Below are 12,761 nucleotides of genomic sequence, written 5' to 3' on the forward strand. Positions count from 1 at the left end.
TTAGTTACACCAGTACCATTATGGTCAGCAGACAGTCTGTTTATTGTATGTGCTTAGAAAGACAGTGAATTACAACTTTGGCTCCACTTTTACTAATACCCACAACATGCTTTAAAAAACCCTCATAATTTTCAGTTGACAGGAATTTTTAACTGTACGTTTTTAAAAGCAAGTTAACTTTATAAAAAGTTAGAAATATATAGTAACAGTGAAACAATATAACTTTAACTTTGAGACAAGCTAACTTTTTCTTTGGCTATGCTTTAAATATTAAAAAGATCAAAGAAAGAAAATAATTGAGATTGAAATTCAACTTTTAAGCAAAAATGACAACATCTTCATGAGTTAATATTAATCCTTTAATTATAAATTTCAAAGCTTTAAATACTTTCTCTGACCTTGGCTTTAAATAATTATGCCAAGTGCAGCTTTCTTTAAATTCAAAAAAGATTTTGAATTGTTGATCACAGCCATTTAATGGTTTCAAGCTGGCAGATTTCTAACATAATCCTTAGAAAGCTGTTTAAAATTATAGACCAAGAACCTGATGCAGGTAAATGAAAAGTCAGTTTCACAAAGACTACTCCAACTGTATATGCAAACTGCTACATTTGGTTGCTCCAATTAATCTTGTAATAAATTGCCGGCTGTGCTACAACACACACTAAAACATTTAAACACCTGAAAGTTGGCCTGTGTGTATATTGTGAAATTTTAAGGCCATTTAAACATATTCTTTAACATGAACAACAACAACAAAAACCTGCACTTACTTGTAACTGCTGTTCATCAAGTGGTCCTCTGTGCTGACCTATGCATGCGCAGGTCAGCTGCACAGAGGAGTTTTCAAGCTTTGTAGAGCTTTCTAAGCTGTTGGAGTTCTCCTCCCCCTCCTGTCCAGAGCTGGTGGTGTTTGCCACCCAAACCGGCATGTGACAGGAGAGCACTCCTCTCTCAGTCCTCCCTTCGCCGCTGTGAGAGAGACTCACTCCTTGATGCCGAGCAGCCCACAGCAGAAAAAGGAGGGAGAAATGTATGCTTGAACAGAAGACCACTCAATGAACAATAGTTACAGTAAGTGTAACCTTGGGCGAAAACGCACGGTCGCTTTAGCCTCCTTTCCCCCGTTTCAGCCAGGATCCAGCCAGGATCGAACGCATGCATTTCGCCAAACGTGAGTTCAATCCTGGCTGAATCCTGGCTGAAACAGGGAATAAAGGAGGCTAAAGCGACCATGCATTTTCGCCCTTGGTTTTCATCTTTGTGGCTTCAGAATAATCTCTGAAGTCCATGCCTGTGGACAACAGAGCTGTTATGTGCTGCCAGAGGGGTAGGCACAAGCCCTTGACAGGTTGTGTGTGAGGGGAGACACCTCTGCCTTACCTAGAAGGACCTTAATCCCACAGCCAGCAACCACGGCAGCAGGGATGAGAGGATACACGATGCTGACTGGCCTGGCCCAACCAGCCTCCAAAGTCTGGTCATAAATGGACCCCTCTGACATCAGATGCCGCACCCTCTTCTTTGCCTGGCAGGAGTCATTCCACTGCTTCATGTAGGACCCGTCCATTCGAGTGGAGTGTCCCAGGGCAATGATCCCTCTAGTCACATCCTCCCAGAACATTTGCTGTCTGGACTCTGATCTGGAGAACTGGGTTTGATTCCCCACTCCTACACATGAGAAGCGAAGGCTAATCTGGTGAACTGGATTTGTTTTCCCCACTCCTATACATGAAGCCACCAGGGTGACCTTGGGCTAGTCACACTCTCTCAACCCCCCCTACCTCACAGGGTGTCTGTTGTGGGGAGGGGAAGGGAAGGTAATTGTAAGCTTGTTTTGATTCTCCCTTAAGTGGTAGATAAAGTCAGCATATAAAAACCAACTCTTCTTCTTCTAAAATGTTACAGCAACAGCAAGGGTTGATTTCTGCCCTATATGATATTAAAATACAATCTCATCGTAAAGTGGACTACTCTGGTGGTGGTAGGCCTGACTAGGATTGAGCTCCACCCAGCCATTTGTCTTCTGAGCGCACCCACACCACAACTGAATCCCAAGGCCGACTGACACTGACTCCACTGCCGCCGGCTCCTGGTACTCACCCGGTTGATAGTGTTTGTGTCAGATGGCATACCACTCTGCTCCCTCGATGCTGACTGAGGCTTATAGGTTCTGGTGACTCCCAAGTAGGCTGCTGGAAAACTATGCAAGCACCAACCGAAGAATTGCAGCAACAGAGCCGTGCATGCTGAATCAACAGGGAGTACATGTCCAGTCCACCATGTTGTTAACGGTAAGTAAATATGGCTATTCAGTTGTTAAATATTCAGCTATAAGATGTTCAGCTTCCAGAGACAATAAGTTGTATCGCTAACTAAAATCAAATTAATCTAAAACTGGGCAAAACCTATTGAAGGAGGAGGAGCGGCGGCCCACAGCTCCTACCTTGGCACCATCTTGGCTAGGGATTGAATCTAGGAAACATTGCAAGAGCTCTTGTCAAACAATTGGTCAGGGGGAGGATCAACAGGTAGTAGATGTTTAAATTTGAAACAATAACCTTCCTTCACTATAGTGAGGACCCATGTATCATTAGTATTCTCCTCCCAGGCTTGCACATAAGTGGCCAACCTGTCTCCAGATTTGGCCACCCCAAGTCAAGCCCTCCTCCACTAGTCAGACAGAAGGCTTTTGGCCTTGATTTTTCACAGATTGAGGTTGGGTGTTCGATGCGCATGGCTTAAATGACCTGTTTGTTCTGTCCCTGGAAGGGCTGGTGGGGCAGTGCTGTCTACATAACAAGGAAGAAGCCCGTACTTGCCTCTGGTATCTATTCTGCTGAAAACGGTCCTTATAAGAGTAGCTTTGTTTATGGTATAAGGGGTCCGTGGAGGGGAAGACACCCATATATTATGCTGTTTGTTTTTGCTTCCTAAAGTGTTCCAGAGTCTCAGTTGTCATAGCAGCGAACAAGGCCTGGCCATCAAAGTGTGGATCCTCTATTCTGGTCTTGGTATCAGGTGTCAGGGCTGTTGTTCGGAGCTAAGAGAAGTGATGGTGGGAGATAGCTGCAACCATAACTCTGGGCGAGCAGTCTGCGGCATGCCTGCCTGCATTCGTTCAGTTCTTAGCCAGTTGAGACCCCTCAGTAGCCACAACCTTTGCCAAGGTCTTTTTGGTCATCAGGTAGCAATTCAACGTAGGAAGACATTCTTTCTACATAAAAAGACCTGGTATGCTGCCATAATGCCAATAGTTGCCAATTTGAAACCCAAAGGCATCAGCAGAGTAGGCCTTTCTGCTCACCGCATCGATGTTACGACTGCCCTTATCAACTGGGGCATGGTGGGCCCCTTGCTGGTGCTTGGACTGGACCTCAGCCACAATGAGTGGTGATGGTGCAGGATGCGAAAAAAGAAAGTTGCAATCCGCTGGCTGACCCTTGTACAGGTTCTCCACTTTTCTGGAGGGAGAAGGTGGTTTCTCCCATACTTTTTTGGTCATAACCATAAAATTGGCAAGCACTGGGAAGGCAACTGTAACCAAGGCCTCAAAGCACAAGGCAGATAAAACCTCCTTTGGTTTCGGGTTTGATGACTTAATGTCAATTTCAAGGGATTTAGCCATGCAGAGCATCTGTTCCAAAAAGAAACGTATGTCATCTTTAGGTGAAACGGATAGGATATCCCCTACAGTGTCATCAGGAGAAAGTTCCGATGGTGCCTCTGATCCGACCGCGGAACAGTAGGTATGGGAGTCCCAATCTGATTCTGAACCGCTACCTTGAATGGAGAACTGAACTTCAGGTTGAGGTGGAGATAGCACTTGGTAAGCAGGCTGATAAGCAGGGTAGCCCATGGCACAGCTGGCTGCTGTTGTACGGGAAGTGGTTCCCATTGAGGGTACTGCAGGTACCCAGACCATGGTGCCTGCTGGGTGGGCACAGGCCACTGTGGATCCCACCAAATCTGAGGAGCTGGCTGAGCCTGGGACTGCTGGATTGGAGCAGAGGCATGTGCTGCACTCACTTATGAAGCCGCAGGGGTGGGAACTTGTAGTGGTGGGACCATCTGATCTGAAATGGTAGGTGGAAGCTGCACTGACTAAACATCACCCATAACAAAGCCAGGGAGCTTGGTATTGGATCCGGAAGAGTCCGGACCCATACGAAGAGAAAGAGTGCGTGGAGGTGGAGGAGCTGGAAGATCTTCCAAGACTATCAGATCCATAAGCAATGGAACGGAGCTAGATGGAGCAGTCTCTGTTGTCTCCTGATGACTGGAGGTATGCTTCTCCAGGTGCTTGGATTTGGCCTTAGCCTTTTTTGCTGGTGGTTCTGACACACTATGTTTCTTCCATTTCAGATCTGGGGACTGCGAGCATCTCTTATGTGTCTTGGAGGTTGGAAGTAACCGTATGGAACCAGCGGACTCAGATCTGGGCACATGTTCATGCGCGACTGATGGCTTCAAGGTCAACATTTCAGAACATGAAAGAGTCTTCTCTTAGAGAGATGCCTTAAGGTGGACAGCCCTATTGGATCGGGCTTTCGGAGTGAACTGTTGAAATGCTGGCAAGCCCTGACATTGTGGAACTCACCGAGGCAGAAGAGGCATAAAGAATGCTCATATGTCTCGGTCATTTTATTTATTTCAAAAAAACATACAGACATCAATACCCAGCTAAAACCAACAATCTCTAAATTAAAATTTAATGCTGCTCATTTACCGGCCCACAGGGCCACAGTCATCCTGGGGAAGCAGTCAGGGTCCCTTATTAGAAAGATCGATGAAATAAGCAGCAAGGGGAACGGGAAGGGAGGCCAGCTATGTTGGAAACAGTTGCTGCCCTCAATCATAGGCCTGGCGGTACATCTCGGTATTACAGGCCCTGTGGAACTGCATTAAGTCCCACAGGGCTCTGGTCTTATTGGAGAGAGAGTTCCACCAGCTGGAAACTTCTTGAGCTGGGGTTAACCAGTAAATTGGTATTTGCTGAGCATAATGCTCTCTGGGGGGTGTAATGGGAGAGACGGTCCTGAAAATACAATGGTCCCAGGCCGTTTAGGGCTTTAAAGGTTAAAACCCCACCTTGAACCTAATCTGGTACTCCACCTGCAGCCAGTGCAGTTGTCGGAGCACTGCCTGAATTTGAGCGGGGCCCGGTAAGGGCCCTCACAACTGCATTTTGTACCTGCTGAAGTTTTCAGAGCAGTCTCGAGGGCAGCCCTACATAGAGCAAGTTACAGTAATCTAGCCTAGAAGTGACCATTGCATGGATCACCATAATAAAGGAAAAGTTTCTCCTATATTTACTGTTAATAGCTTTGCCTCCACAGGAGAATCTCCCACACTACAACCTCCAGTTGACTGCAAGTTTGCTCAGGATATGAACTCTGAAATGCTGCCTAAGAATGAGAATTTAAGTTCTCTTTCTAATTCCTCAGCAGACAATCACAAAGATTTCATTCAGCAAAAAATGCAAGATAACCCTCTGGATTTTTGGGGAGACCAGTGTCTACTGACTGTTCAAACTGTAATTTCAATTTCTGAGCAGCTGACAAAAATTACTAAACAACTAGACTCCCTTAAGGACTCTTTTGATATTTTTTCTCAGAAGTTTGCAAATGAGTTGGGCAAGATTCCTCAAGGACAAAAGAAAGAGAATTTAAGGAAGCATTCGATAATTTGTGAGAGGCATACAGGGAATGGGTGTGATAATTGCAGCACATAACTGGCAACAAACAATGATTTAATTAAATCAAAAGTAAAGGGAAACACGCTAACTTTACAAGTCAGCCATGTCATGCTACAAATCTCACATATAGGGGTAAATCAAGGGAAATGGGAGTCTCAAAAAACTATTTCTTCCTTGAAATCCTGTGCGTTCACCCCCACTCTATTGTTTTATCTACTGTCGACTGGCTTAGAGGTTCCCAAGCTTTTAAGAGAATGCTATCAACATTTAAATGTGTTACAATTCCAGCCATGCTGTTCAAAAATATATCTTTTCTCTCTGCTTACCAAATCTTACCTGTAAGGGTTTTTAGAGATTCAACTCCCCAAACTTTAATTCCAGTTATTACACACACAGGGTCTGTCTGTCTGTCTGTCTGTCTGTCTATCTATCTAGTACTGCTCATACAGCTACAGCCTTGAGCAGAAAATAAAGGAATAAAAAGTGCCTTACTTAGTGTTATTCTTTTGGTATTTAATTATTGCCTCTATAAATTTTGCCACAGACAGAGTAACAGAATCATTTGTATCTGATAGCAGCCACGTCACCTGCACCCTCGTACTACGAGATGCCTCATTGGACCTTTCTATATGTATAAATAAAGGATTAATTAAACTGGCCCTCATTTCACTAAATATAGGACACTCCATGTTCATATGTTCTAGTTTCACCTATGAGCAGCTACATGTTCTATTTGAGTATGGCACTTTTTTATATCTGCCCCGACCCAAAACCACTGAAGGAAGGGCATTCATTCTTGCCAAAGTAAAAGCTCTTCTGAGTTTTGGTACTGTCAGGCAATAGAAATACTGCAGCAGTTGCATCAGAATAGCAATACCCAAAAAGGAAGCATACCCTACAAGCCTTAACAAATTTACTGTTGAAGTCCAATTCCTTTACTTGGATTTTGATTAATTAATTAATTATTTCTCTGGTCTCTATAGACTTTACCATGTCATTTGTAATTCCTAGACATTTTGTTTTCTTTTCCAATAAATAATCTCATTGGCTAATATGAGCATCTGCCTTCACAAGTCCAATTAAAGTAGGCCTCCCCACAGATTTTAGGATCTTGACTTTCCAAAGGAATTCTTTTATCCATGCCTTAGCCTCCATTGATGATTCACCCAATTCCGCTCTCAGCGCTATGCCCGAGTCACATCTAGGAGTAGCCAGTAAGCGTCGGAAAAAGTTATGCTGAATGCAGTCCATCTCCTCAGCGACAGCACCAATCCAAATTTCCACACCATACAAAAACTGATTTGAGATATTGGCATTATATACCTTTAAAGCTGAGAGAACAAATTCACCTCCTGCTGTATAAAAGTATTTTACAATTTCAAAGGATTATTCCCCACCAGATCAATATGTGATTTCCATGTGAGGGATGCATCAAAATGGATTCCCAAATATTTGAACAGAGTAACCTGTTCCATAGATTGGCCTGCTATATGCTGTCAGAATATTTTCCTTCTTTTCCTTTTACTAAATATCAGAACCTTAGATTTTGCTATATTAGTAGACAGTCCTTCATGGTTACAGTAATCCTCAAAATTTTTAATCAATTTACAGAGCCCCACAACTTATGTGGACATCAACACTACATCATCTGCATATAAAAGAATCAGGATTTCGCAATTGTACAAATACAGAAGATGGAAATCATTCCTCAAAAGACAAGGTCTAAGATCATTAATATATAAATTAAACAATGGGTGCAAGAATACATCCCTGTTTAACACCCTTGTCTAGGGAAAGTACCCCAGATAACTGGCCCAACTCCCCAAACCTGACCTGAGCAGTTGGGCAGCTATAAAACTGTTGTGTTAGATAAAGGAGGCAAGATTCAATGCCATATTTCTTTAGCTTTTCCCATAATTGTGGTCTAGAGATGGTATCAAATGCTGATTTAATATTCATAAAGGCAACTGCCAATATGCCTTCTTCAGAGCGTGTATGTTTATCTGCTAAAAACTGAAGGGTATGACAAATTGGGCTGTCGATTTGGCAAAACCCAAACCAGGAAAAAGCCGAATAAATGCTGATTCGGCTTTATCTGGTTCGGGTTTTACCGGAGCAGAAAAAAGCAGGAAAAGCCAAAGCTGAATTTAGGTGATGTGGCTTAAAGCCGAATAAATTCAGCTTTCCTGCTTTGGATTTTCCCCCTTAGAGAGGAGAAAGCTCTCCTCGTGGGCAACCTACCTTGCCTTCGGGGAGACAACCAAACAGAGCAGGGAGCAGTCCCAGTGGCCAATAGGTGGCCAGAGCTGGGAGAACAGCATTCTTTTGGCTAATCAGAGAAGCTGGATTCTCCCATTTGAACTTCTCTGAGGTGGCCAATGGCTATATACTCCCTTCTCAGAGAGTCCCTCTGCAAAAAACTTTGATTTTGCTGCTGCTGTGCTGCTGCTGATCCTGAGCTGGCCTGTGTGCCTACTGCATCCATTGGATTATTTCCTGCCTGCTACCTGGAGGAGGAGACATCCAACAGTTTGACCCTATCATTTTATTTTTATTTTATACATCAGTGTATCTTCCTTCTGTGAAGAAGAGCGTTTTCCCTCAGAACAGCTTAAAGATATTTTGAAAACTAGCTTTCCATCTTGCAGCTGGACAGAAAAACACACACACATGCCTTGTGAATAGCAACAGTCCACACTGTGTTATCCAAACTGTATACATCTTCAGTTTCCCATTTTACTTTCCTACACTTTCAACATCTGCAGCAACCCTCAGTGAACCCTCCTTCCTACCCTATGTTTTAATTGTTGTTTTTATATTTGTGTATTTTAGCTTAAATTTGTTTTAATGATGTATTTTGGTTGGTTTTAAAAATTAAGACCTGTTTTTATTATGTATATTTTTGTAAGCCAAATTAAGTGGCCTTGATGAGGGCAGATAGGCAGGGTATAAATCTGGTAAATAAATAAATAAATAAATTTTGGCTTACCTTTTCCAAAGCCATCTCTGTTTCTGCAGCACTGGTCTTTTTTAAATCTAACATCATATTTTCTGAGTCAGCTCTCAGCTTGTTCATGGCAGTCTCGTGGTCCCGAGCAGTTCTCTGCTTTTCTTCTTCTCTAATAAGGCTAAGCTCAACTAGTTGCTGTTTTCTCTGAGCATTCACCTGAATAAGCTCTTCCCTCAATGTATGGATCTGGGCTTCCATATCACAGATTATCTTCAAAACAAAAACAACAAAAATGAAGTTATATTTTAGATTATGCTTTTAAAAAATTAGTTAGGTTACCAGGTAGAGTAGAAAATGGTCATAATCATGAAAGAAAAACTTTTCTTAAATTATTGGGTGATGAGAGCATATTGAGGTCTCTCTGCTACCAAAATTCTTACAAACACAAAATATGATATGCAATACAAAAAAGTTGAACATATGAACCTGCCTTACCCAGAGTCAGACCACTTGCCCATTAATTCAGTAAACAGGGTTGCACTTACCTGAAACTGTTGTTCACTGAGTGGTCACCTGTGCAATCTGACATGCAGGCCTACCGCAGAGAGGTTTCGGAACCTCAAAAACACCTGAGGGTGCTCTGTCACCCTCTCCCATGCGGTTTCCCACCATTTCCACCATAATAAACAATGTCCTTCCCTCAGTTCTTCTCTGACACTACTGGAATGGGGTAAAGTTGTCAGGTTTAAATAAAGAGCTCACAGCAGGACAGGAGGCAGGGATGTGTGACTGCACAGGTGACGATTTGATGAATAACAGTTACAAGTAAGTGCAACCCTGTTTTCATTGTTGTGGTACCTGCGCAGTACCACATGGGAGAACAGTGAGCTGATTTACCAGTCTTAGGGAGGAGGGTGTGAAATCTCAGTTCAATAGAGACTATAGGACTGCTCTTCCCACTAACACATCACCTGCAGCATCTATTTCCGCAGAATAATGCTTCACAAAGGTGCATAATGATGACTACGTTGCAGCCTTGAAGATGGAGTCAATGGAGAGAACATTGTGAAAAACAGCTGAGGCAGATTGAGCTTGGGTAGAGTTAGTGTTAAACTACAGTGGATAATCAACTCACGCTAACTTGTAACACAGTTTGATGCAGGTGATCAAGCAGTGGATTGTGCTGACAGTTTCTTGCCCAAATTAGTAGGGCTGTTGATTCCCCTGGTTCGGCGAACCGCAAAATGTCGGGAAATCGCGGTCCCGAACTCGGCAAGTTCAGGGGACCGCGGAAAGAATTCGGCAGGTTCAGGATCCGTCAAACCGGCCTTTTCCCACCTTTAAGGAGCTCTCTGGAAGGCAAGCAAGCTTGCCTTCCAGAGCTCAACACGGCGGGGGACAGGATCGCCTTCCCTTCCCCCCCCAATCTCCCGGGCGATCCTGGCACGGGATGTTCCCCCCCCCCGCGCGCCTTCACGGGGCTTCCCTGAAGGTGCGCGGGGGGGCCTTTAAACAGATTTGCGCCTCCCGGCCGGGTGGCACAGATCTGTTCGACACACACCCCGTGCCTTCAGGGGGCTTCCCTGAAGGCGTGCGGGGGGCCCTGTAAACAGATCTGCGCCTCCCGGCCAGGAGGCACACATCTGTTCCACCCCCCCATGCGCGCCTTCAGGGGGCTTCCCTGAAGGCGCACGGGGGGGGGCCTTTAAACAGATCTGCACCTTCCAGCTGGGAGGCGCAGATCTGTTTAAAGCCCCCCCCCGCATGCCTTCAGGGAAGCCCCGTGAAGGCGCGCGGGGGGCCCTTTGAACAGATCTGCGCCTTCCAGCTGGAAGGTGCAGATCTGTTCCCCCCCGCGCACCTTCAGGGGGCTTCCCTGAAGGCACGCGGGGGGGACCTTTAAACAAATGTGTGCCTCCCGGCCGGGAGGCACAAATCTGTTCCACCCCCATCCCGCGCACTGGAAGGCGCATATCTGTTTAAAGAGCCCCTTGTGCGCCTTCATGGAAGCCCCGTGAAGGCCCATGGGGGGGGGGATTTTCCCCTGAACTCCAGATCTCACCTGAATTTCAGGGATCCAAAGCGGGGGAGTTCGGACTTCGGCACGGCCCGAATTTAAAAGGGCTGAATTTTGCCGAAGCCTAACTGTACCGATTTTTTTTTCCAACAGCCCTACAAATTAGGGCCTAAGAAGGAGATGAAAATATCATAGTCTTTTCTAAAAGGTTTCATTCTAGCCAAATAGACGAGAAGTGCCCTACATACATCTAGACAGCCAGTGTGGTGTAGTGGTTAAGAGCGGTGGTTTGGAGTGGTGGAGTCTGATCTGGAGAACTGGGTTTGATTCCCCACTCCTCCACTTGAGCGGCGGAGGCTAATCTAGTGAACTGGATTTGTTTCCCCACTCCTACACATGAAGCCAGCTGGGTGTCCTTGGGCAAGTCACATTCTCTCAGCGCCACCTACCTCACAGGGTATCTGTTGTGGGGAGGGGAAGGGAAGGTAATTGTAAGCTGGTTTGATTCTCCCTTAAGTGGTAGAGAAAGTTGGCATATAAAAACCAACACTACTACTATACTACTACTACTATACTACTACTACTACTACTACTACTACTACTTCTATTTGAGCAACCTGCAACATGGATGGTGGTGGTAGACATTCGATGGTTGATTGCCCAACTCTATATTCTTGTTGTGCCTTGACATAGGGCAAGGGAACCTGTGCCTCGTTTGTTTAAATAAAACTTGGCTGTTGTGTTGTCTGTGGTGACTAGCACAGTGCTTCCTGAGAGGATTTCTGAAAAAGACGCTAGGGCGTATCTAATCGCCTTCATTTCAAATGTTAATATGTAGTGTAGCCTGCCTGGGTGACCACCATCCCTTGGCAACCAGGTTCCTACAATGGGCACCTCAACCCCCCAGGGAGGCATCCATTAAGATTTGTAAGTTGTGAATAGTTATGCCAAAACTCACTCCCTGGTGTAAATTGTACTCTTGGAACCACGAGACAAGTGACTTAACAATCGATCTTGGGATCGATAGCCTCTTCCATTGTGGGTCAATGTTCATACGAAAGGCTCTAATGAACCAATTTTGTTAAAGTCTCATCCTTAGTCTGGCATATGGAACCACTGTAGTGGTAGAGGCCATAAGGCCCAACAATTTTTGGACGGTCACTCTCTTTTGGTAGCATTGAAAGGAGATAGCACATACTACCTTCTGGATGGCCCTGACCCTTGTCAAGGGCAGGAAGGTAGCAGCCCTGTGGGCATCCAGTACTGCCAATACAATTCAATCTGTTTTGAGGGGACTAACTCAGAGTTTTCATGATTAATAATCAAACCAAGTTACAATAGAGTATCTGTTACCAAAGAAATGGAATGCCTAAGGTCCTGTTCAGAATCCCCCACAATGAGCCAGTCATCCAGATATGGAAATATAGTGCAGTCATTAATGGCCAAGTAATCCACAACTTCTGCCACAACATTCGTGTACACCCGAGATGCTGTGGCCAGGCCAAATGGTAATACAGAAAACTCTTTTATTGCTCCACCGCAGCAGGACCTAAGAAACAGTTTTAAATAAGCTTTTTTTATTTTTTACTAAACAGCACCTGTATGAGAATGTTCATAACGGCAAGGCAAAAACTGGAATTCATTACAGTCTGTATACAAAATGTTTCCAGCCTGGAAAAGTGGTTTGTGTGTAAATCCTAGTTTTGTAATGAAAATCTTATCCACATAAATGCTGCTCCCATTTAATAAGATCCAGAGAAGCACTTTCAAATTGATTCTTATGTCTTAAAATATTGCCAAGACTTTGCACTCCAAGAAATTGGCTCACTACATATAATCATCATAAAATTGCCTATTTATATTCAGATATCTACAGCAGCATTTGGAAATGACTCTCAACAAGATTGCGTTAAAGTATATTTTCAGTAACCGACAGTGTCAGTAGTTGCTTAAAGAACTTTGTATTGTTCACTAAGTATTTCCTTCCCAAATACATTTATTGTCGTGAGTCAGCCTGAGAGTTACTCTTCAGAAGAGGAGGCGGCAGAACAAGCCCTCACTCCCTCTGAAGAGATAACACTGGAACAGCAAGACGG

The 12,761-nt window shown here is 44.4% G+C and overlaps 1 protein-coding gene across 6 annotated transcripts in view; it reads right to left on the reverse strand.

Annotated features, from left to right (window-relative positions):
- Nucleotides 1–12,761, reverse strand: part of CEP112 (centrosomal protein 112) — a 379,853-nt gene that overhangs the window by 131,272 nt on the left and 235,820 nt on the right. For all 6 annotated transcript variants that reach the window (XM_056854861.1, XM_056854869.1, XM_056854853.1 and 3 more), the window contains one exon: nt 8,688–8,918. In XM_056854861.1, coding sequence (XP_056710839.1) covers nt 8,688–8,918 — 231 coding nt within the window. The remainder of the gene's footprint in view (nt 1–8,687; nt 8,919–12,761) is intronic.

Source organism: Euleptes europaea, chromosome 1, assembly GCF_029931775.1.
Source record: "Euleptes europaea isolate rEulEur1 chromosome 1, rEulEur1.hap1, whole genome shotgun sequence".
NCBI classification, from domain to species: domain Eukaryota; kingdom Metazoa; phylum Chordata; class Lepidosauria; order Squamata; family Sphaerodactylidae; genus Euleptes; species Euleptes europaea.